We start from the raw sequence: 27,342 nt of genomic DNA, 5'->3' as shown, positions 1-27,342 counted from the left end.
TCTTGAGTATTACAATCAACCATTCTTCTCTCTTTTTATAAAATTACAACTATATTTTGGTTTTCAGCCAACTTTTAGATTCCTTCATTCACTGTTTTCTATTTCCATTGTTTTAAAAAAATGGCTTAGGTTAAATCTTCTGATTTTGAGGACATAGTTTAGGGTACACTTTGACTGCAATTTAACAGGGGCTCAGCATCGTGGAAAACTTAGAAAACCACTTGACTTTAAGGTGGAATTCAGAGGATACGAGAGAGTGAATCCACTCATGACCAAGTGTGTGCAGAAGGACACACTCACATTTACCACCCCCCACACAGATCCACATCCAGATTCTCTTCTCTATGCATCTTTGATAGACAGTTCTCTAGCAACTTGGTTATTAAAGACTGGTCCACAGACAGCAATGAGGCATCACCTGGAAACTTTCACAAATACAGAATCTTAGTCCCTGCTTAAGACTTTCTGAATCAGAATCTGTCTTTGAAAAAGCATCTGAGAGATTCACATGCACGCTAAAGTTTGAGAAGAACTGCACTGGCTGACCTCCTACATCTTGTCTGTTGTGGCTTCACTCTCACGGTTTCCTCAGCCAGAGACAAGAACACAGCAAAGTAAAGGAGAAAGAAGGGAAGAGACATGGAGAAAATCCCAAGCAGAAAAGCACTCAGACAGCACTGCTTGAATGCCTTCTTCATGAGGCAGGCCGTACGTTAGGGCCTTTCCCGCAAATGTCCTCACCACATCAGCATCACCTGGGCATGTAGCTAGAGCAGGTAGTCCAGGAACACCAGCAAACATACGAAGGGCAAGGGTAGTGAAGGGGAAGTTTGGAGACAGACAGTCTCTTCCCACGCTGGGTCAGGAACAGCCTGGGATCTCTACATAAATGTACTTTAAGTATGACCTTCATAGGTCCTTCCCCAAATATCTCAACATAGTTTTTTAAAGCATCATCCAGGCCTGGGGTTCTATCTGGTTCTTCTGGGCCTAAGTCACACTAGATGAGGAAAAGGGAAAGAACGTTCAACCTCCAACTCAGGATACATATCCAACAACTCAGGCACTGAGTGCGAAGGAAACAAGAAGAAAGTGCAGTGACATTTTGGGAAACACATTATGCGTATCTCTACTATTAGCCAAGGCTGCTCATAAGATGAATGGATTTCTTTTCCCCAGTGCAGTAATTTTTTTTTTTTTTTTTTTTTTGCCCAGATAAAGCTTTTGGGTACTGAAAGCTCTCCCTTTAAAGATACATAAACAAAAGTACACAGATACACTCCCACATACAATTTAAAGGTATGTATGGATGCCCTAAAACTCATCCATGGTAGCCCTAGGGATTTCAGGACTCTATATTAAGGATTTCTCAATAATAATAATGACTCTTCTCCATTTTCTCCTAATAATATTAATATTATTATGTGCTTTAGATGCTCTATGACTTTGATGGTCTTGACTTTGGCATCAGCAATTTTAGGGTTTAGTGACTCAGAGCATTACTTCATGCCATTTTCAAGATCTTGGCATTCACAAGAGGAACAATTACAATATTTCTTATGGAAGAATAAGGCAAACATGCCATACCTTATGAGACTGGATGGAGTTTCAAATGACAACTGCCAAAGGGGAAGTTTCCATTCAGAACACAGAATGCACAGCACAGTCACTCAGGCCATTTGGGGCTGGCTTGGTTCCTAAGTTATTATAACAAAATGAGACTTGAACTACTGCCTAATTTCCTTGTATGCTTCCTAATATTATTAAGGATTGTAATTGCATGAGTTCTAAAAAATGTGCTTGAATTTAATTTTACAGTTTATAATTCTGACATTGTTGACAGCTTTTTTAGTGTGTATTCTGTTATCCAGTTGAAAATGACGGTAAGCATTTTTAGAAATCTTTCATAACATTATTTAGGCAAAGGTGCACTTGACACTATATTTCCACATATAATAATAATCTGTATTCTTTGTGTCTGTACGTGGAGGATGAGAAAACAAAATAAAAATTAGGTAAAATGTAAATGTGATTTAGAGATGGAGAATGTGGAGGTTTTAAATTCATGAAAGTGTTCTATCACTGTATCTACCTTCAGATTCCTATATGTAGCTCTTTCTGGCTACCTGTCAGATTTCATGAAAATTCTCTTTATTTTTTTCTGACTATAAAAATTATCAACAAAGCAAATTAGTCAGAAAAAAAGAAAAAAATGTTTTTAAAACAAAGAAAAATGTTAATTTTTAAAAACATCTTTCCTTTCATGCATTCTTTTTCTTTTTTTTTTTTTTTTGCGGTATGCGGGTCTCTCACTGTTGTGGCCTCTCCCACTGCGGAGCACAGGCTCCGGACGCGCAGGCTCAGTGTCCATGGCTCACGGGCCCAGCTGCTCCGCGGCATGTGGGATCTTCCCGGACCAGGGCACGAACCCGTGTCCCTTGCATCGGCAGGCGGACTCTCAACCACTGCGCCACCAGGGAAGCCCCTTTCATGCATTTTTAAATTAGATTTTTTTGTACATAGAAAATGACACACAGAAGCATCTTTTTAAAAAAGCCTTTTCTGGGCCTCCCTGGTGGCGCAGTGGTTGAGAGTCCGCCTGCCGATGCAGGGGATACGGGTTCGTGCCCCGGTCTGGGAGGATCCCATATGCCGCGGAGCGGCTGGGCCCGTGAGCCATGGCCGCTGGGCCTGCGCATCCGGAGCCTGTGCTCCGCAACGGGAGAGGCCACAACAGTGAGAGGCCCGCATACCGCAAAAAGAAAAAAAAATAAATAAATAAAAAAGCCTTTTCTATTCTTGTCTCTTTCTCCTATTCTCACTGCCGAGATCAAAGTCCATGTTGTAATATATACTTTGTACATTGTAATATGTCTGTACTTTTTTTCCTCTTACTACTGAATAAAATTCCATTGAGTGGATATATTACATTTTATTTATCCATTCATCAGTTAATGGACATTTGGATTATTTCTACACTTTGACTATTATGAATAAAGCAGCAATGAACATTCATGAAGAAGATTGTGTGAGGATATATTTTTTCTTTTTGCTTGGATATATAGCAAGGAGTTAAAGTGCAGAGTAGTATGGTAACACTGTAGTTAATATTTTGAGGAACACCAGACTGTTTTCCAAAGTGGGTGCACATTTTACATTCCCACCAGTAGTCTGTGGGAATTCCACTTTCTCCACATCCTCATCAAGACATGTTACTATCTGTACCTTTAATGATAGCTATCTAAGTGAGTTTGAAGTGGTGTCTCATTGTGCTTCTGATTTGCATTTCTCCTAAGACAAATAATGTCCACAGCATTTTTTCATATGCTTATTTGCCGTTTGTATATCTTCCTTGGAGAACTGTCTATTTAGATCTTTTACTCATTTTTTAATTGAACCGTCTTTTAATTATTGAGTTGTAAAGTTTTTCTACAGACACTAGAGACAAGTCTCTTATTGGCTATATGCTTTGCAAATATTTTCTCCCATTTTTTGGGTTGTTTTTTCATTTTCCTGATAGTGTCCTATGTAAAACAAGTGTGTTAAATTTTAATGAAGTCCAATTTATCCAGTCTTTTGTTGCTTGTGCTTTTGGTATCATACCTAAAATGTCACCGACTAATCTAAGGACATAAAGATTCACATCTCTATGTTCTTCTAAGAGTTTTATGGTTTTAGCTCTTACATTTTATTCTTTGCTCCATTTTGAGTTCATTTTGTATAAGGTATGAAGTAGAGAATCCAACTTCATTTTTTGCATATCAGTATAATTTATTGAAAAGATCATTGTTTCTTCATTTGTCTTGGCACTCTTGTTAAAAATCAACTGACTGTAAAAGTGATGGTTAATTTCTAGACTCTCAACTCTATTACAGTGATCTGAGTATCTCTCCTCAAGCCACATCACACTGTCTTGATCACATTATAGTAAATTCTAAAATTGAGAAGTGTGAGTCTTCCAACTCTCTTCTTTTTCAAGACAGTTTTGGCCTTTTTTGAGTGCCTTGAATTTTAATATGAATTTTAGGATCATCGTATAAATGTCTGCAAAGAAGCCAGTTGGGCCTTTAACAAGACTGTGTTGAATCTATAGACCAACTTCCATCTTAGCAAAATTAAGTCTCTGATACATGAATACAGGATGTTTTTCCATTTATTTAGTGCTTCTTTAATTTCTTTCAACAATATTTTGTAGTATTCAAAATAAAAGTTTTGGATTTATTTTATTAAATATATTCCTAAGTATTTTATTATTTTGATGCTATTTAAATAAAGTTGTGTTCTAAATTTCATTTTCAGATTGTTCATTCCAAGTACATAAAAATACCACTGATTTCTGTGTATTGATCATGTATTCTGCAAACTTGTTGAACCTTATTAGTTCTGATAGACAGTATTTTAATAAATTTGATAGGGACAGAGTAAAGAGACAAAGTAGGTGATTACATAGTTAATCCCAATAGGGGATTTTAAAGGGAGAAAAAAGTATGGGAGGCATCTGTAAGTTAATGATCACTCAAGAAAGCTGGTTTACTTAACCACAAAACCAAGCAGGCTTGCTAGCAACAAAACCATGCAACAGAAGCATGAGACATGCCCCCCCAAAATAAAACAATGGTGGCATGAGACCCACATCCTGCCCAGTGAGTTCAGTAAGTTCATGATTCCTTGGACATGCTCCTCTGTGCACACTAAAGAAAATAAAAGGAAAAGGTGACATTATACTAAAACCTGAGATGATTTACCATTTTCAGCATATGTTACCGCCTTTTTACTCATTTCCATTGTGCCATGACAGTCCCGGCTTGACCATGTAGGGACAAAAAAAGTCCCCCGCCTGACATGGAGGAGGAACTGATGATGGAAGCCTGATGTCTACCCAAGGAAAAGGAAGAAGGTGGTCTTTCCCCCACTTCTCTCTTTTCCTTTGATTGTAAAACTGTAGCCCACTAAGTTCTGGGGCACGGCACCCTCTCATTAGGCCACTTGTAAGCCTCACAAGCATCCTATTCTAAAAAATCCCTTCTTATCACTTTGCCTCTCACTGAATTCTTTCTGCACTGAGACATAAAGAACTGGAGCTCCTCAGAGCCACCCAAAACACTACCTATCTGTTTCAGATTCCTTGGAATCTTGGAATTTTTTACCTATGAGATCATGTTATGTACAAAGACAGATAGCTTTACTTCTTCCTTTTCAATCTGGATGACTTTTATTTCATTTTCTTGCCTAATTTCCCTGGTTAGAACCTGCAGTACAATGTTGAATAGAATATTGTTGTCTTATTCCTGATCTTAGGGAGACAGCATTAAGTTTTTCACTGAAAGTTTTCATTTATAAGTAGGAGGTCAGCTGTAGGTAGGTATTGTGTAGATGTTTGTTTTCAAGTTGAGGAAATTCTCCTCCATTACTAGTTTTCTGAGAGTGTTTATCATGAATTGGTGTTAAATTTTGTCAAATACTATTTCTAAATATAGTATTATAATCAGGTGACTCTTTTCTTTAGCCAGAAAATAAGGTGATTGCTTGATTTTCAAACATTGAAACAGAATGCATTCCTGGAACACAACCACCTTAGTCTTTGTGTTTAATTATTTTAAAATACTGCTGAGTATCTATTTGCCAAAATTTTGTTTATAAGTTTGGCCTCTCAATTCATGAATGATATTGGTTTATGGTTTTCTTTTATGCACTGTTGCTGGTCTTGTTTGCTATCAAGATAATATTTTTGTTCACGGGCAATCTTTAACTTTCAATTGGTTTATTAGACCATTTACATTGAATGGTATTATTGTTATATTAAGGTTTAATAAGTCTGCCATTTTATTTTTTGGTTTCAATTTATTCTATCTGTTTTTCAGTCTCTAGTTACCTTCTCCCTGTATTATTATAGGTTATTTGAACATATTTTATTTTATTATTTATTTTTTTACATGAACATATTTTAGAATTCCATTTTGATTTATCTGTGGTGTTCCTGAATACATCATCCTTATAATAAGCCTTTTTAGTTGCTGTCTAGATATTACATTATATACACAGATATCAAAGTCTGGTAGTTTTTTTTATTTTACCAATTCCAGTTAAGTAGAGAAAAGTTACTTCCCTTTACATTTCTTACCCTCTCCATTTCTGATATAATTGTTTTAAATATCTCCTCTAATATATTGAGAACCACATTAGATAGTGATGTAATTTTTACTTCAACCGTCAAAAAATTTTAAAAACTCAAAGAGAAGGGGAAAAATGTGTCATATTTAGCCATATTTTAACTCTGATGTTTTTTATGCCTTTCTGATGTTTCAAGATTCCTTCATTTATCATTTCCTGTTTAGAGAAGTTTCTTCAGCCAAACTTTAGAGTAGGTATACGCTGGAGACAAATGGATGGATGCTTTAAAATCTTTGCATGATAATTCTAACATCTTTATCACCTTGATGCTGGTATGGTTGATTGTCTTTTTTCATTCCATTTGATACTATCCTAGTTCTTGTAATGATAAGTGAAATTTTATTGGAACCTGGACATCTTGGTGTTATAAGACTCTGAATCTTACTTAGGTCTTGCTTTAATAGTCAGGCCTCCTATGAAACTCTTCTGGTGAGTGAAGAGAGGATGTTGCCTCACTATTGCCTGGTGGGAATAGAAGTCAAGGTTCTCCACTCTGGCTCCACTGACTCAGTAGGGGAGGGTTTCCTTGTTACCACTGGGCAGGACTTGGGGTTCTGACTCTCCACTAGGACTCTGAAAACACTGCCCTAGCTGGGAGGGGAGAAACACCTCCATTTCAAGGAGATCTCGAAGAATGTTTACCTATATTGATGACATCAATGATCAGAGAGGTATTACCTTCTGAAATGTCATTGCCCTGGGTATGTTCATGTACAATTCCACCCCAAAATTAGATCCACCCCATGAGAGCTGGAGAAAGAGATCCAGAGCCAGTAGTGTACTGGAGCCATCTCCACTGTATGATAAAACCATTCTTCCCAAATTCATATTTGGTGACATCTCATTGGTAGCTTAAAATTGATGATGTGGGCTTTTTATTTTTCTCAGATACCCCAGTGTTAAATATTTACAAGCACAGAATTACTAAAACTGTCTCCTACCCCAATAAAATGGACTTGAAATAGAAATTTGAAAAAAATTAGGTTTTAATTTCTTGCATACTTGGAGTTATAGAATTGAGAGACAAATCTGCTACACTTTACTTCATATGGGTAATGACATATAAATGAAACTTTGGGAGGTGTAACTTTAGTTCACAGTTTTTCAGTACTATATACCAAAATTACTTTACCTTAGATCTTCAGGGAGAAAAGGTATTTAAGTGAAAAATTTACATAATGCTTAGATTATTATAATAACCATTCTAAATGACCATCTGACTATGAGATTAGTGCTCAGACAGAATCTCTCTTCATTCACTTATTAAGCAAGTATTTATGGGGTGCTTATTATGTGACTGAAACTGTACTGTTTGTGTTGGACAGAGAGAAGATAAAGAAGTAAATAAGTGAATTTATTTAATTTGCTGAAGTAAATAAATGAATTTATTTAATTTGCTTAATTAAATAAAGGCTACAATGAAAATAACATGGGATGATGTAAAATACTGTGATTTGAAAATGTTCTACAACTGGGTGATCAGTGAAGAAATCTCAAAAGATATATCAATCTTTGAATTGAGACTTGAATAACACGCAAAAGACATCCATGTTGAAAATTCAGGGCAAATGTATAAGGGTGAGATGTGTAAAGACAGTCAGATTTTACTAGTCAACACATATAAAACTGTAACATGACTCTCTCAGAAAATAGTGCCTCAATATCACAATATAAAAACAGTAGAGATTGCCTTTTTAGTTATTTTTCTACCTCCCAGCTTTCCAATGAAGCATATCACACACTATGGTTAATCTGAAGGTCTTCAAATCCATACTAGCTCACTTTATATTTGGCTTTTATTTGTTAAAACCGTTTTTAATGCATGTTCCAAGTTATATGACAAATATATTTTGCCTTGAAATTATTATCATTCCACTGTAACTTAAAAAAATGTTTTTTCTTTAACCAGATTGTGGTTTATGCTCTTGGCCACTGCATTCTCAACTATTTGCAAGAGAATATGTAATTATTAAAAATTAATACAATCATTGAATTGATACTTCAAGGTAAATTTGCCTTTTATCTACTTTCATGTGGTAATATTATCAGAACAGGTAAAAAGCTTCATTTAAGTATGGAGCTGCTTTTCCTGATGTATAATACAGTTACAATCTGTGTTCATATAGGTCAGACATCAATATTTGTGATGTTGGTAATTAAAATTAATGAAATGATAAAAACCCATTGTACTGTTAGATAGAGAAAAGGTTAAAAGAAATTTAGACCAGAGCTATCATAATTTCCATTTGGATCTGTATGTGACTTTTGCTATACTATCTTCTATGGAATTTGGGAGGAAAACTGTTGTTGTTTACTTAATATCACTTATTAATATTAATTCACCAGTAATTCCAAGACACATACTTAAATTACTTCATTGTTTACTTGGAACCCCAAGTTGCCAAGTTTCTTGACAACTGTAAAATGGACCGCCCAAATAGCCTTATATTTTATATTCATATTAAAAGTTGCACAGAAACACCCTGAAAGCAACCACCTCTTTGAAATGTAAGCACACACACAGAGGACTTCCTGATATAGCCCTCAGTATCACTGATAGACCATCTCCTAAATTAGTTTCTGGAAGACAGCAATTTTTTACCTTCAATAGTGAGAACTCACCTGATTGCACAGGAAGCTATTGTTTCTAGTGCCAACTTTATCACAGTCACAGGGTTTGCAAACATCTATGGCCGAAGGATCTGCACCAACTTGTCGGAAAAAGTAATCCTTACACAGATCACAGTTCTTCCCTGCATCGGGGAAAGGTTATGCATTATGACTTCATTCATTAAAATCAGCTGCATAATTCAAAATTAAAGACTGTATTCCTTTGAGGGAATTCTATAATTTTAGGGATGTCCATTTTAATGCACCTTTCATCTCTACCTGCCAATTTAGTGATCCACAGCATATGAAACAATGAACCTGTTACAAACTGTGCTCTACTTCATTAAACTCCCAGCTGTTATATAATACCACACTTCTAAAAAGCTGTGCTTTGTAAGGGCCCATACATTTTGAAAGAGTTTGTTTCCAAACTTAAAATTTTTATTTCTAGGACCAGGTACTGAATCTAAAATCAAATATGAGAATTCTACATTCGTGGTAGATGACAGCTCTACAGTTGGAAGCAAATAAGCATATATTATTCAAATATTTTTCCAGAACTAAATCTTATAAAATAGAAGACTGCTTTTAATGTAATTTACTATTTCATAGTTAATGTGATTAAAAGCAAATGCTTCTGTTAGTACTTGTGGCCATTATTTTTCATTTCAAATATCAAAATAGAATTTTATATTTAGCTACATCAAATAAATTTCATATTAAATAGTAGAATATCTTGACACATTAGAAATATGAGGTAATTCCTACTGTTTACAATTTATTATTCAGAAAATTTCCCTTTCCATTTTATATAAGAACCACAGGGAGTTTCTAAACTAAATGTGAGTAGCATATCAGATCACTGAAATTGAAATAAAACTGAAGGCTATCAATTCCCCCTTTAAACCTGATGCACTCTTCCTCAAATATTGCTGAAACTGGCCCAATATTAGAAAACTATGAAAACAACTTAATCAAATGAAAAACTCACACTCTAATGGATCTCAGCTGTGGACAAATTAAATGGATTTATAATATGTCTAGAATATTTCCATTTCTATATGCTGAGGACTCCCAAATTGATATCTCCAATCTAGAAATCTCTCCTTTATTTATCATTCAATGAATATTTATTGAGTGATTACCATGTTCCAAACTCTGTGCTAAGGGCTGAGGAAAATACAAACTGCACCTTTTTCACAGAGTTACCTTATAGTCTAGCAGGTAAGATGAATCCTAATTAAATTATTACAGGAATAAATATATATTTACAAACTGTGATAACCATAAGATTCCACTAAAGTATATAGATTATACTGATCCTCTCTGAAGCATCATGGAAGTCTTTCTTTAAGAAAGGAGCTTCAGAACTGTGTTTCTGACTACCCCAAAGAGAGTTTCTTCTTTGTTTCTTGGAAACACACTGTGAACTTGTCCAAAACAGAACTTGTCATCTTCTCCCTCAATTTGATCCTCCTGTATTTCCTATCTCAATGGCTGGTACCAACGTTGACCGTGTTGCTCAAACTGGAATGTTAGGCATAAGTCTTGACTCTTCTTCCTTCCTTTACCTACACTCTGCACCTTGCTCGGAAAATGCTGTCCCTGCCTACCCTAAGTTTCTATTGGATCCGCTCATCTCTATCCACACCACCTTAAATGTTTTCCCGCATTATTTCTCATCTGGACCATTGCAATATCTGACTAACGTTTTTTCCCAAACCACTTTTGACTCTCTCCAATCCATTCTCCACTTTATAACCAGATGGGTCTTTAGAAATCACAAAATTCCTTTCCTTAAGTGCCCTTAAATGGCATTTCTTTAACCTTAGGATAGAAGCCAATCTCTTTACCATGGTTTAGAGAGCCCTCCAGTATCTGGGCTCTGCCTTTCTTCCTAGTGCCTTTTCTAACAATTAGCCATTTGCACTTTCAACAGTTCTTCAAGGGCGCCATGTTTCTCTCTCCTCTAGGCCATTGCACAACTGTTTCTCTTACTGGAAAACTTTGTTCACGCTAATCCCCAGCCCCACTCCTTCACCTGGTTAACTCCTATTATACTTCCCCATCTTAGCACTCATCAGAAAATTTTTTTTTTTTTTTTCTTTTTGCGGTATGCGGGCCTCTCACTGTTGTGGCCTCTCCCGTTGCGGAGCACAGGCTCCGGATGCGCAGGCCCAGCGGCCATGGCTCACGGGCCCAGCCGCTCCGCGGCATATGGGATCCTCCCAGACCGGGGCACGAACCCGTATCCCCTGCATCGGCAGGCGGACTCTCAACCACTGCGCCACCAGGGAGGCCCAGAAAATTTTTTAATTGTTCCTTTAATAGGGTGCCTTTACCACCATGTAATAATCCATACAAAGACAAGAAAATTCATCATCTTGTTAATCCTTATATTCCCAGCACCTAGCCAAGAGCTTGTCCCACTTTAGGTTATCAATAATTATCCAACAATTTCATTCATGCTTCAGAGTAGCACACTTTCAAACCCATCAGACTTGGGCTATTATATTTTACAAATTCAGACATTGTCTATTTCTGCTTTTAACATATCAGCCTTTCAGAAAATAGTAATTTTTCAATGACTAGTCAAAATGTTGGATGGTTTTAGGGACAAGACTCTAATAGTTATTTTATGCATTTAATGAACATTTTTTAAAAGAGTATTCCCTGATTACTAGAGTCCATGCCAAATCTGAATGATTGTAAACCTCTCTACATGGGAATCCAGACATAATGGAAGATCAGGGGTCACACAGAAAACTTATTTCAAGGATATATATACTCAGAATAATACAGTAATTCCTGATGTATCCAAAATATATTCATGATCTAATCAAATGTTGTGAACTTATTTAAAAAAAACATTTTCATGAAAATATATAGTCTAAGACTAGAGTGTTATATCTGAAAACTACCTAATCACTTGGAACATGAAGATTCAGTAAACCAGAGTGGTTTTCAAACTTAATGGTATGAAAGCACTTTCTTAAATAAGATAGCAATAACATAATTTAAAATAATATGCATTATATATAGAAGCACATGGGCTTCAAGACCAAGTGAGCTTCTCTTATTTGTGTTATTTGCTAGTTACCTGTAGTGTTATGCTCACAGTCATCACAAACTCCTCCACCTCCTCTGTGGTGTTCAGATGGAAAGGGATCCACTGAGATGTTGTAGTGGCAGCTTCTGGAATGGCTGTTGCATTTACAGGGTTTACAATTGAAGGTGTGAACTTGATCACTTTGGCGAAAAGGCTTGTCATTATAAAGAGGCAGGCAGTGATCACACTAGAACAAGAAAGTAATATCAGAATGATAAATATATAAAGTTGTGCTTTGTTTCTTCTTATTTACATATCCAGCACTTTCACTAGATAGAAAGCTAATATCAAAGAGTTGAAAGTCAGCAACTATTGTATTCTTTAAAGTGTTATATAAATCAGAAATTAGCATATTACAGGGCTTCCCTGGTGGCGCAGTGGTTGAGAATCCGCCTGCCGATGCAGGGGACACGGGTTCGTGCCCCGGTCTGGGAAGATCCCACATGCCGCAGAGCGGCTGGGACCGTGAGCCATGGCCGCTGAGCCTGTGCGTCCAGAGCCTGTGCTCCGCAACAGGAGAGGCCACAACAGTGAGAGGCCCGCATACCGCAAAAAAAAAAAAAAAAGAAAGAAATTAGCATATTACAGTCGTGGTAGTGCAGAATTTAAAAGTGACAATGCAAGATGAAACCATTTAAAGTGATCTTAATAACCAATGGGGAAAATTATGATTGTTCCACAATCTGAAATTTTTTGTGAAAACATTAAAAGCTTGACTTTCAAGTCCTGGTTCCACAAGTAAAGAGCTTGGAATTGTCACTCCATCATAACAAAAAATAAAAAGTTGAACAGACTGAAATATCAACAACTCTCCCTGGACCCCTAAGTGGGGGACACAGGGCAAACATCTGTCCCCAAGATTGGAGAGACAGGCAAATAAAGAGAGTCTCAGCTATAGGATCAAAGACTCACTAGCAGAAAATTCCATGGGAACCAATGCTGGGGTAGAAAATCTGAATTATAATTGATATATTGCTGGAAGTTCACCGCGAACAAGTCTGATAATTGAAAACTCCAGGGTGGTGTAGTTATACGGGTCCCTCACCATTCTGTGAGATTTTCTTCCAGCATCCTGACCAGGTTCTCACAGTAAATGAACTCAGGGGAAAATCCCTGGGTGCTTCTGGCAGGGGGAGAAGAAAGGAAGCATTTCAAAGTACATCAGAGCACTCTGTTCTTAACGATATCTGCCTCAGGATAAATTACTTAACCAGAGCCTAACGGACCTAGAGAAAGGAAATACTCAACTCCAGCCCCCTCTAGTCACTCTGTCCCACCTAAACGGGAGGTGGGCAGAGGGGACAAAGAGGCACACATAAAGTTCACAGTCCAGAAGCAAAGGCTTACTAAGACGGAAAACTAAAGGGAAATAGAAAATAGTAAAACTAACATTTAATAATCATAAGACTATAGGGGCTTCCCTGGTGGCTCAGTGGTTGAGAGTCCACCTGCCGATGCAGGGGACACGGGTTCGTGCCCCAGTCTGGGAAGATCCCACATGCCACGGAGCTGCTGGGCCCGTGAGCCATGGCCGCTGAGCCTGCACGTCCGGAGCCTGTATTCTGCAATGGGAGCAGCCACAACAGTGAGAGCCCCACGTACTGCAAAAAAAAAAAAAAAATAGAACACTTGCCCTCCCCTCACTCCTCACCAGCACATTGCTAAAAACCTATTTACAGCAGTTCTTCTCACCTGGCACATCACATCTGGCTTTCAAGAAAAAAATTACAAGGCATACCAGAAGGCAAAAAACACAATTTGAAGAAAAAAAGCAAGCGTCAGAACCAGATATGACAGAGATGTTGATGTTAGAATTATCAGGCAAGGAATTTAAAATCACAGCATGCAAGAACAGATGGGCAATATAAGCAGAGTGATGGAAATTCTACAAAAGAACCAAAAAGAAATGCTAGAGATCAAAAACACTGTACCAGAAATGAAGAATGCCTCTGATGAGCTTAGTAGTAGATTGGATAAGGCTCAGGAAAGAATCTCTGAGCTAGATGATATATCAATAGAAACCTCAAAAACTGAAAAGCAAAAAGAACGAAGACTGAAAAATCAGGACAATCCAAGGACTGTGGAACTACAAAAGGTGAAACATACGTATAATGGGAAGGAAATGAGAGGGAGAATGGAATAGAAGAAATATTTGAAACAATAATAACTGAGAATTTCCCCAACTTAATGTCAGACACCAAACCACAGATCCAAGAAGCTCAGAAAACACCAAGAAAGTTAAATGCCAAAAAAACAAACAAAAAAATCCACTATACCTAGGCATATCATTTTCAAACTACAGAAAATCAAAGATAAAGAAAAAATTCAGAAAGAGAAACCAAAGTTAAAATACACCTAACCTATATAGTAACAAAGAATTATATCTAACTTCTCCTCAGAAAACATGCAAGCAAGAAGATTATTGTGTGAAGTACTTAAAGTGTTGAGAAAAAAAAAAAAACTACCAATGTAGAATTCTGTACTCTGCAAAATTATCTTACGAAAATGAAGGAGAAATAAAGACTTGTCAGACAAACACAAATTGTGAAAATGTGTTGCCAGTAGACCTTACTTGCAAGAAATGTTAAAAGAAGTTTTCTTTGCCCTCAGTAAACATTGTCTACTACTTTATTGTTAGATTAGCAATTGAGGATCAAAGAGGATAAGTAATGAGAAAACTATCATTGAACAATAAGTCCCTGAGTCTACTTTAACTGAATCTCAGATTCCTCATCTCTAAAAGGAAGGCAATGTAACACAACACCTTAACTCTTACTGACTCAAAATAATCTGAGGATAAGTGGCAATATTTTTAAAATGCTCTACAGCAGACAAGGAAAATAATATACATCAGAAACTTGGATCTACATAAAGAAAGGAAGAGCATCAAAGAAGGATAAGTGAAGATAAAACTGTAAAAACTTCCTACCAGTTACAAATGTAAAGGGAAATAGAAAATAGTAAAACTAACATTTAATAAACTGTAATTTAATATTAGAAACTTTGAGAATTATTTTCCTTGTAAAAATTCATTCAGTATCTTGAATAATGCTTGCTTTCTTATTCTGTAAATTTCTATATTGAGCAAGCATCTTTTCTAAGCCTTGAGAATTGTCATACTCCTTTCTAAGTATGGATCAGCCTGCTTCCATCATTTTCATGTTTTTGCTTTCACTGACGTGCAATATCTCTGAGATTCCTTTAATGTAAAGTTTTTGTTGGCATCATTTCCTCTAGGACATCTTTACCTATTCATCACAACCAATGTCCTCATTTATGCTAAATTCACATTCATTAAGTTGCCCTGGCTGCATATATAAAGTATTCCAAATGGTGACAGTGATCTGCTATTTGTTCTCTAGAAAGAAATGTTTAATTGAAATTTCACTCCCAAAACATTCTTTCTTTCCATCTTTGTTGGCCAATTCTTCTTTTTTGAATATTCATATTTATAAAATGTCACATGGGTTTATCACTTAAAAAGAGGTTAGACCACTATAAGCTTCTCTGTGAATGAACTGATTAATGGATGTGCACTGACCAGTCACCAATAGAGTGAAAGAAGCTGCATGATTGATTGGTCACTGATCATGATGTGCAACAGTTATATATATAATTTGTAGACTGACAGGCCAGCAGCAAAATTTGTATTTTATGAAATTACTTACAGGTAATATACCTTGATACCTAATATTTGGACCATGTTTTTAGAGGACTGGTGTTTAACTAAAACAGACCTGTTATGTACTGGATCAATTAAAGCTAGAAATTTTTTTTTAATTAGTGCTTTTAGCATCTAATATACATACAATTTATGGACAAAGAAAAATTTATTCCATAGATTAAGGAACTATTCATGGGAACTGTGTTAAAATTTTAGCATAATTATGTACTTAATAAAAGTAATACTATCCTTTTCATAAAATAAATAAATGAAGTAGAAAATAAAAATCACTGATAATTCAACTGCCAAATGATAAGCTACAATATTTTAATGATTTTTTTCAAAACTTATAAATGTGTATTTTTTCCCTTTTTCTCAAAATTAGGAATACACAAAAACACACATATACACACATATAACCCATACTATTACATAGTCTCTTATCATTAAATATCATGAATTTTATTGCATTACTTATCATATTATTCATAAAACAACTTATTTAGCCAGTCTGAAACTACAACAAAAACACTTTGCTTCTTCTCATTTTTTGTTTTTCTTGTGGCTATTTCCTTAACAAGATTATAAGTGATAAAGTTATATCATAAGAATGTAAATATTTTAAAAGATTTTGTGAAATATGACCACTTTCTTCTAGGAAAAGTTAAACTAATTTATAATCCCACAAGTAGTATCTGAGAATGTCCATTTTCTTGTGTTCTGCTCAACTAAAGTCTATGATTATCTCTTTACTATTTTGATTTTAGAAAAGTATCAATCACTGTTTCAGTATGTATGTTGTTGATTACTAGTAAGGTTTTATATTTTTCATCTAGTTTTGATAAAATATAATATTTTTGTGAGAAAATTGCTCATTTTTACTTTGCATATTCATTTTTTCTTATTGCTTTTAAATATCTTTTCATATATTAGGTACATTTTTCTTTGCCTGTCAAATAGTCAGGATTTAGTTCATAATTTTCAATACATACTTATATTTTATCTTCTTTTTCTACTTTACTTCTACATTATTGGCCAAAAATTTTAGCACCACAGTTAATAAGTATGCCATAGTGGTGACCATGATGTATTTGTATTATTTCTGACTTTAATGGAAATGTCTTTAATATTACAACTTTTATAATGATGTTGACTATTGATTTTAGGTAGATGATCTTTATCACTTAAAAGGAGAAATCTCTGTTCCAAAATAAACAAGGTGATTTTATATAAAAACAAAATATTCTCCATTTTATTAAATGTTCTGAATCAACTGACCTGTTGAACTGAAAAATTAAGTTATAGGTTAAGAGGTTAATTAAAATCTATGCTTGCATTCTTAGAATAAACTCAACATCATTAATGGTAAATAATGGTTAAAGTTATGTAGGATTTCTGCATTTATAGTCATAAATTCTATTGCTCCATGTTTTTATACAGACATTAAAATAAATAAAACCTTAAAACTTTAATAAGGAATAAATATGTATTTGTATTTATCAAGTTAATTTCAATGTCTGAATGATCAACAAATTTTCATTTTGTATACTAAAACCTATTATAGTTTGTCAAGTTACACTGCATTTAAATTATGATTGATTCTAGATAAGATTTGAAATAAATATGTACATACCAGTAAATATGAACATTCTTACCCTTTTTTTTTGGCTGTAAAATACTTAACGTGACTTCTGAAAGTACCCAACTTTTTCCATAGTCACATACATAAATTAGGAACCAGAAGAGTCAAACCATGTAAAATGAAGTATCAAAAAGTCTCCCCATATGTTCACAATAATAGTCCTTTGTTTTTTTTAATTAACATTTTTTTAAAACTATTTTGATATTTTGGACAACAAATGTCATTCCCTTTTTCTATTTTCTGCAATAAGTATCTACTATTTCAGAACAGTTTGACATATTTCATAATTATCATTGGAACAAACTCTAGTCAAAAGCATTTTTTCCAGTATTTATTTTGCCCTACTAGTTCATGGCTGAATAATTTCTTCCCTTAATATTTTTAAATGTAGAAAGAAAAAATATAAGAATTTAATTGTCCAATGTGCTGTTCTTTTATGGTATGCTGAAAAGTTTAGCATGAAAATGCATTGAGTCTTTCTACTTAGCTGAGGAGGAAAAGAAAAAAGAGACAGAGAAGAGAATGAGAATGTAAATATTAAGTCAGTTTTCATGTCAGGTAAGGCTGCATTCTAATTATTGATAAAGTATGCACACTTACATTTTGGTTTATTAAAAAAATCGGTATCATATTTGTCTTGGAATGAAGAAGATTGTTTTCTGCAGGATCATTTATAATACTTTGGGCTGGACAGCTGTCCCTCTTCTCTTCTCTCCCTGCACTCTATTAATACCTTGACCCTGCTCCTATCACTTGAACTCAAATGATTGGTTTGCTTACATGTATCTTTCAGGAAATGCAAGTTACTGATTTTTATACTCCTGTAGTCATCCTCACAGTAGGAGTTTAATAGATAATTGCTAAGCTGCTAACTGAAAATTCACTTCTTTTTTTTTTTTTTTTTTTTTTTTTCTTTTTGCGGTATGCGGGCCTCTCACTGTTGTGGCCTCCCCCGTTGCGGAGCACAGGCTCCGGATGCGCAGGCCCAGCGGCCATGGCTCACGGGCCCAGCCGCTCCGCGGCATATGGGATCCTCCCAGACCGGGGCACGAACCCGTATCCCCTGCATCGGCAGGCGGACTCTCAACCACTGCGCCACCAGGGAGGCCCTGAAAATTCACTTCTAATGATACGAATTTCCAAACAAAGTCATTCTTGAAAAACTTCAGACAGGGGTACAATGGGAACAATTAATAAACAGTAATGTTTACGTAAAGTATTCACAATTGTATGGTATTTGATGACTTGCAATAAACCACCTAAAAATATAAAATGAAACACATTTTGTAAAAGATATGTAGCATTCAGTAGGGTATTGTCAACTATGGATCTTTGGCCAAAAAAAATTAAAAGTGGGGGAATTGACCTCTAAGTTTTCTCTCAACAGCAATAACCATTTGTAAATCAATTTTATTTTGTATAGTCAAAAGTTAGAAATTAGGCATAGGCTAAAGTCAGGCATCTTAGTTCAATTATTGGTACTGCCACTGAAACTGTAAAAAGTAACATGAACTGCATACTTTCTATGTTATGGGCACTATATTAAGCATTTAAAATGAATTATTACATTGAATCCTCTAGGCTTTGTATTATATGGTATCCCACATCTGATTTCTGTTCTTGATTTTGCTAGCCCTGTGTCTTTGTATAATTAATTCTATCTCTTTAAGCCTTATTTTTCTCATCTAACATGGGGGGGTAATAATTCCTGCCTCTTAGAGATGTTGTAAAGTCCAAGTACTTAGCAGAGTGTCTGTCACATCATAAGCCCTCAGTAAACATTGTCTACTACTTTATTGTTAGATTAGCAATTGAGGATCAAAGAGGGTAAGTAATGAGAAAACTATCATTGAACAATAAGTCCCTGAGTCTACTTTAACTCTGAATCTCAGATTCCTCATCTCTAAAAAGAAGGCAATGTAACACAACACCTTAACTGTTACTGACTCAAAATAATCTGAGGATAAGTGGCAATATTTTTTAAATGCTCTACAGCAGACAATAACACAACATTGTAAATCAACTATACTCCAATAAAAATTTTAAAAATAAATAAATAAATAATGCTCAACACAAAGCCTGGCACATATTACGCTTTCAACAACTGGAAGTTACAAGATGGAGGAGGAGGAATGAGGAGGACGAGCAGGGTAAAAATCCAGCAGAGGTGTTGATCTCAAGTTCAAAAGACACCAGCAGTATGTAAGACAGTCCCTATGTAATATATTGTCTACAACCATTGATAGGAGATTTTTGTGATCATAAACGTACTGGTCTGATTTAGATGATGTAGCTTACAGAGTGGACCAAGGAGCAATTTATGACCAAAATGAATTTCTGGTTTATCATCTGTAGCTACAACTACTGAGGAGGTCCCATCTACATTTCATTCCTAGTAGCCATCAGACATCACCAGAATATCATTTCTAGTAGCCCTAAGTGTGGATAAGAAGGATAGATGAATACTCACTCTGACCTCCTGGCTTTGGAGAAGAGAAATGCATTTATTATGTTTTTTTCCCCAGGTCAATTAGCCATGCAATTAACCTCATTCCCAATGTTTTAAAAAACTCTATCCCACTGCAAAACCTTGGCCAAATGCAAATTTTTGCTTCAATGCCTGAAGTCTATTTTTTTTTTTACTTCATTTAAAAGTATTCTTATTGACGTCTGTGCTCTCCCAATGACGGTGTTAATATTATTCAGGTTACACTTTCTTGCATAACTTGGTGGAAGTGATGATATGCAACCTGTGGTCCTGTCACACTGATTACAGATGCAGTTTGTCTTCAACAAAGCAACTGCCGGCTGTTGGAGTTTGGGATGTTGCCTACATGAATTAGTGGAGTGAATCCAGCAAAAGCATTCCTTTGATATTCTTACGAACGTTTATGCTTTTAGACTGTGATCTAAAAAGATTCCTTTGAGATTTTATCCTTATTGTCAACTTAGAAGCCATTATCAAAAAGTCTTTTTGTAAATAATACTGGACTAAATACTTTATTGATATTCTAAAGATACAGTCCTCGCTCCTTTAATGTTTAAAAACAAAGAGGAATTTGCCACTAACCTAATGGGTTGGTTTGGGTCTGACCAAGTAGTTGTTAGGTGGCTAGCCTTCTTTTTGTGGACAATAAAAAACCTACAGAAATATTGGTAATATTTTAGCCTCTTCTAGAGAAAGCAAGCATAGCTATCATTTTTCAACTCTCAAATTTTTTTTGGAAAAAAAAAATTCTCACACTAGGGTGCAAGAGTTTGTAGAAAGGGCCAGTACAGACAATATTTCTAGGATGGGAGTTGGTCCACAGCTTTCAGGACAGCATATGTGTACATTCCACTGGACCCAACAATTCCACTGGGAATTCAGAAAAGTACATTTTTTAAACTATTTGAGAATTTTTTTATAATGTGGTCTTTATAATAGGAAAGAAAAGGATACAAGATAAATGTCCAAAAGTAAAGAAATGGCTAAAAAATATCATATATCTTCAAAATGCAACCATTCATAAGGACAAATGTAGATAAGTATTTATAATACAATTTGAATTTAAAAACCAAGTGAAAAGTAGTATGTAGAGTATAAGCCTATTTTCTAGATAAAGGTAGACTCATCTGTGAATATGAATACAGAGATACAACTTTAAGAAGACAGAGATAGATGACACAGATTTCTTTAGTAGAATATCAATAATAAAAAATCTGAAAGGATGTAAACTATTTGCCAAGGTTGTCTAGGGGTGGTAGGGTTACAGATGACTTACTTTTTATAACATTTCTTTCCACAGTGTGCATTTATTACTAATGTATTAAAAATTGTGTTCAAATAAAATGCAACTGCATGGATGATTACAAGAAAATTATACATTATTTGCATCATTTGCATGTTCCATTTTGCTAAGAAAAGCTAATAAAATTAAAATGTTCTTATTTTAAATTACACACAGATCAATAAGATACTACAGAGAAAATTACTCTCTCTTTGAGTATAATGTAGGCTGAAAGAGTACATGATTACCAGTAAACAGAATATGATTTTTAAACGATAGAAAATTTTCAAAATGATGAGATTAACATATAGAAGCAAGGATTTTGAGAAATGACAGCTTAAATTTCTGTTTTAAAGTTTGATTTAAAACATACACAACTATGGCACCTTGACACACATTTTGGCCTCTGATCTTAAGGATGAAGCTGTGTTTTTATCATTTTATGTGGTTTACAAAGACAGATAAGAGAGAAGGAATACTCTGTAGTCTATATTTTGGTTACAATGTTTCATAAAATTGTTACATTTTTCATCTTATAATTGTTTCTCACAACTCCTTTACGATAATACAAAGAATATTGTGACAAAATGGAAGAAATAATAATTAAGGGCATGATGAGTAAATGTTTGAATTCTCACAATTATTTCTATCTTTTCCATTAATGACTTTTAAAGTTTCATTTAAAATCTAGAAATAGTTGTATATCTTATATTTTGGTTCTGAACCAAATGTTTTTCTACCTAACGTTCTCCCAATCTCCAGTTGATCCTTTGTCACTTTTGATTATGTTTCAGTTTCTTCTGTACTGACTGGATTCCCCCTGATATGTCCCTGGTTGTTCAAATTATAAGGTTAGACAATGGTTATATCAGGGTGAGGACCTTTATCAACTGATTCATTTCATTGCTTTCATTCTGACTAATCAACTCCCCTAAGTTGCAGCCAAATACTTTGACATGTTCAGGTAGACAAATCATAGAATAATCACTGAATATAGAAGACACTGATGACATTTATTTTACTACATTACGTATTAATATTACACAATGACATTTCTCTCTTCTGGACCATTAAACTGGAATAGTGTTCTTTTGTTACTATTACAGACTAGCAAAGACAGTCTTTCAAAGATTATCCACAGGTCCAAAAGCACTTTTATCAACTCTACTCCCATCAGTCTCAATTTTGATCTACTATTGGCAATATTTCAAATCTGATCCAAATTTACAGAAAAAGTACATATAGTCCCATTTTCAAAAATGTAACTATAGCAGCAACACATTTCTTCAATCACTTATCCAGCAATCTTAAATGCTCATTATGTGTCTTTGAAGGAAGGAAGAAGAAAATGTCCTCTTAGCCAAAACTACATAAAGGCCATGGGAAGATGGGAGGTGGGTGGGGTCGTCCCACAAGTTACTAACAGAAGAGTTCAACAGACTCAACCGTCCAACAGACTCAAGGCCCTTTGAAAGCTCAACTTCATAATGATGACCATGAGTCATCAAAAACAACTTGTCTTTAACAGTCACAGGTTAAGAAAACGAAGTAGTGAACAATTTGTTTTTGAATGATTTCAAAAAACAGATTAAAACTTCTTTTACTGTTCCTTTTAAAAGATCACATCTGGAAAATTTACAAAGAGTAGTTAATTCCACAATTCTGGTAAATAAATGAAATAATCCTTTTTTTAAAGTCTAGTGCATACCATACAGGCTAAAATTTTAGAGGTGCAAAGAAGAACTATGGGTACTGACTTATCTCCTTAAGCATGCATAGAGAAAATAGCATTTTGTCTATACTTTTAAAATCACTGCAATTATCATAGAATATTATAATAGTACTTTACTTCTCTGTTGTTCTTGTTAGATTCTGAGCTTCCTTAAGCAGGATTTTATTGATCTAATGAGTCCCAGCATAATGCCTGGAACTTTGTAACTGCTCAATAAATGTTTACTGGGTGAGGGAATGAACAAATGAATGTATGAATGAGTGAATAAATCAATGAACAGTTGATGCAATGAAAGCTCATTTCTATCAGTGAATTCATTTCTTTCATTCCTGGCTCTAGCAAAAAAAACAAAAGTGAGACAAAATTATTTCCCTTTCTACCCTCAACAGTAAAATGCCCACAGATGTCTTTATCTAGGCAATGTTTCCCATGTACTAAGAATAGCTAAGGCTTATGGTGTCAGGCCTAAGTGCTTCATATGTATTTGATGACTAAATCTCTCCAACACCCTATGAAGTAGTACTTGCTATTACCTCCATTTTACAACTGAGAAAACTGAGGAAAAGGACAGAAATTGAATAAATTTCTATAATCATCCAGTAGAATGTCAACTAGTATAAACTAGAATGTAAAAATTTCTAAGGGCAGAGAAGTTTGTTGGTTTTTATTCATTACTATATTTCCAGGGCCTAGAGGAAGCCCTAACACATAGCAGGTATTCAATTTAGATACACAAATGATACATACGTACATACATACATAGGTAGATAGATAGCCCTTGCTCCTAATCACCATGCTAGACTCTCTCCAGGAATAGAAAATGACCTCTGAGGGAGGGAGGTGTTGAGTGGATTCACTATGGCTAGATGTCCATTCTTACCTCCTTCTGTTCAGGATGGAAACTGGATGGCAGAGCCCGGGAAACCCAAACTAGGAGTCACCCCACTCCTGGCTGGAAAATTCAGAGGTATGTAGGCAGCCCCTGCCTCTATGGGAAGGGAAGCAAGGCAATCTGGTTCAAAGTGAGAGATTATAAACTGCTCACTTTTTAGTCAGTATAGTACTACTTACTGAGCTAAAAGAGGTTATTTGTTACACTATTCCCAAATGGCCTAAATGAATTAGAGATCTTTGGAAGGTCTGTAAATTGCTCCTTTCTCATCAATAGAAGCCAGTCCAGTATGTCGGAAATTTTAAGAGTCTTAAATCTCTAATAATAATAATTGTCCTCAGGCCCTATTCAAGCTTCCTCTTTTCTTCAAATGTAGTGGTAGTTGTAATTCAAATGATGCCATTTCGTGTAATTTCTTTTGACTAGGAGATAGAGAAATCATCTTTATAAATATAAACACTTCAGTGTACTCATGTGACTATTTTTTCCAATAGAAGTTTTTCTAGGTATCTCTAACGTTCCAATCATAAAGGTATTGTTACACAAACTTGTTAATGTATCATCATGATAGATTGGGTGGGGTGGGTGTGGAAGCATAGATCAAACTTCCAACTCTGGAGAGAATCTAGACAGAAAATGGCTGAATGCTTTGCACACAATAAGTGATCAATATATATTTGATAAATGCATGAATGTATGGAGGAATGACCTGATAGATTGCTTACATTTATAACATGCTGCAGGATGGTACCTTAGTATGTACAGTATTTAATTAAATAGTAACATAAAAGGTTTAAAGGTAAATGCAATATTTTACCTGCAGAATTTTACCTATGGATTACTATGTAATCTTAATTAGCAAATTTAAAACAATTACCATGCTTCACCATTGAGAAGACAGAAATGTTCATGTATTTACCCTTCAATGATAAATTCCTTTCTCAGTAATTATCTTTCCCCTACTTAGAAATTCCCATATAATTAAAGTGCCCACAGAAAAATTGTACTTACTTGCTTTCTAGGTGCTAAAATTAATAGCATCAATTAAATAACTACTAATACTATTCGACAATACTGATCAGACATTGGTGGCAATACAATGATTGTGAATACTTAATATACAAAGCCTGTCTGGCAATTCAACTATTAATATGTGGTGGCTACTTTTAGAAACTTTCTAATTCATGCAATGCCTTGTCTGTACCTCTACAGGCACTGTGCAATGGAGGATTAGAAAATCATCCAATAAAACAAATTTTAATAACGTGTGAAACAAAATCTACACTTGCAAAAGTAGACTGTAGGCAGAATTATTCAGACAACTGATTCAGTCCTACACATCGTCTCTGTATAAATATAACTGATAGCCTATGTACTTTTAAGCACAGGGTTCTTTACCAGGTGATTTGTGAATACAGACCATCTAACTATGGCTAGTCGTTGAATGAAGCAGAAGCACCTGGATGATGGGCCCCGGAGTTTTATTCATTAATTTTGAATACTGATGGTGTTTGATATTTGATTTTTCCCTTGAGCTTTCTGTTCTTTTTTTTCCCCCTTTCTTTTTATTGTGTGACTTGTTCAGTGCACTAAAAAGACACATGTGAAGATACAACAGGTTCCCCCAAGAGTCCAAAAGGAGGACTTTAAGATTTGCTCAAGTTTGTGGGTAGTGGCCAAGCCAAAGCAATTCCACTGTGTAATATAATAATTTAACCCTGTTTATAAGCCAGAAAATATGGCCTGGAGTAAAGAACACATTTGTATAGTATAAACTGCGTATTTTGAAAAGAAACTTAATGAAAAAGAAATGGATTATATTAAAAATGTTCTTTACATGCATCTGTTCCAAATAATATATGTAATACAAGATACGGATTCATATATTAAGAAGCATAATCCATTATCTCTGTTGTTTAGTTTAATGAATAGACATAAAAATGCATTTGAGTTACTATTTGGATATAAAGCCAACTTACATTCCAAATTTTATCTAGTGCTAGACATGAGTACTAGATTAGTAAATTAAAAATCCTTTTATTAGTAGAGCTGCATTTAATTTTTCCTTTTAAGATTTAAAATGTCAACAATATTTATATTATTTGTTAATTACAAATTGTCAGCCTGAATCACTTGTTTGTATTAAAGTCATCTCCATTTATTATAGTAATTAGTGTCTTCCAGGGAATCTTTTTTGAATTTCATAAATGAAAGTCCTTCAATATTTTCAAATACTTGCACCTATAGTCAAGATTTTATGGTTGTACTCTAGCATAAGGCTCTACATATAGAAGGCATTTCATAAATATTTGTTAAATGAAAAGAGCAAATGATGAAGCTTCACATTAGAACAATAGGGTACACAGTAATCATTAACTTTGTAATGGTTATTCCATGTTGAAGAGAGTAGCATCACCTCCACTGTCTTTACCGATAGGATGAATACTTAACATAGATAATATGTTCCTAATAGATTAATAAATCAAATTATTATATTTTAGCAAAATTATGTTGAGATATTTAAGACATGCAAAATTTATAAAAACAGCAAATAATTGTGTTCCTTATTCACCACCTGACAAAAATAGAATAAAATGCCGTATACATTCCACGCTACCAATAACATCTGAATTTAGTAATATTCATTCACAAGTATTTCTTGATACTTATACTTTATATTTTTGTATTACTTGTAACATAGTATTGTTCTACATGGTTTTAATTTTACATAAATGGTATACTGTATGTATTATTCTAAAACAAGCTTTTTGCACTCCATTGTTTGAGAAGTCTAATGTTGACACAATACCTATATTCATTCATATCCACTGCTGTATTTCATGTAAATATTTGCAAATTGTTTTTCCACAGTGGTGGCACCTTCCCATCAGTGATGTATCAGTGCTCAGTACGTAATTCACATCTTTGTCAGCATCTGAAATTTTCAGATTTTTTCATCTTTACCAACCTCATGGGTATAAACCGTTATCTCATAGTTTTGGTTACTTTATCAATAACCAGTAAAGGTTCAGATGTTTTCATATGTATATTGACCATTTAAGTTGCCACTCCTGGCCTCTTCTGTGAATTACCCATTCATTATTTTGGTAAGTTTTTCAATTAGTTTGTATGATTTAAAAGTTCCCTTTGTTATATGCATTGTGTTGCCAATATCATCTGCTAGTCTGTAGTTTTTCTTTCTTTTCTTAAAAAGGTACCTTTGATGATTAGAAGTTTCTAATTTTAACATAGCCACATTTACCAATTTCTTCCTTTGTTTGTGCTTCATGTGCCCAAAAGTCCAAGGGAAAAATGTTATTTATCTTCATAATAAGACATTATTGCGAAGGGCAAGACCCTGCCACTATCTTCCCCAAATTTATTTCCACTGTTTTCACTCCTCTAATCATCTTTACATTAGAATAAGTTTGTCAAGTCACAGAAAAAAAATCTGTTGTAAGATTTTGATTAGAATTAAACTGAATTTATATTATGATTGGGGAGAATTAACATCTGTTATATTAAATCTTCCTCTACATGAGCATGGTGTAGTTCTCCAATCATTTAGGTCTTTTAAATATTTTTCAATAATGTTTCCATCATACACATCATTTGGTAGGTTTTCCTTTGGATATTCCTATTAGTAACTCTTTTCAAATTAAGCTTCCTATTTGTTATTTTGTTATATAAAAGGCAATTGTTTTCCATGAATCCATCCTACATCTAGGATTTCTGAACTCATTAATATTTAA

General features: G+C 34.6%; 1 protein-coding gene across 2 annotated transcripts in view; it reads right to left on the bottom strand.

Annotated features, from left to right (window-relative positions):
• Positions 1-27,342, bottom strand: part of USH2A (usherin) — a gene marked incomplete at both ends in the record, with an annotated part of 772,061 nt that overhangs the window by 639,137 nt on the left and 105,582 nt on the right. For both annotated transcript variants that reach the window (XM_082613798.1, XM_082613799.1), the window contains 2 exons: positions 8,794-8,924; positions 11,882-12,077. In XM_082613798.1, the coding sequence (XP_082469924.1) occupies positions 8,794-8,924; positions 11,882-12,077 (327 nt within the window). The remainder of the gene's footprint in view (positions 1-8,793; positions 8,925-11,881; positions 12,078-27,342) is intronic.

This window comes from Mesoplodon mirus (genome assembly GCF_964341445.2).
Source record: "Mesoplodon mirus genome assembly, chromosome: 3".
NCBI lineage: Eukaryota > Metazoa > Chordata > Mammalia > Artiodactyla > Ziphiidae > Mesoplodon > Mesoplodon mirus.
Note: the sequence above shows the minus strand (reverse complement) of the source record. Positions and strands in the feature narration are given on the sequence as shown.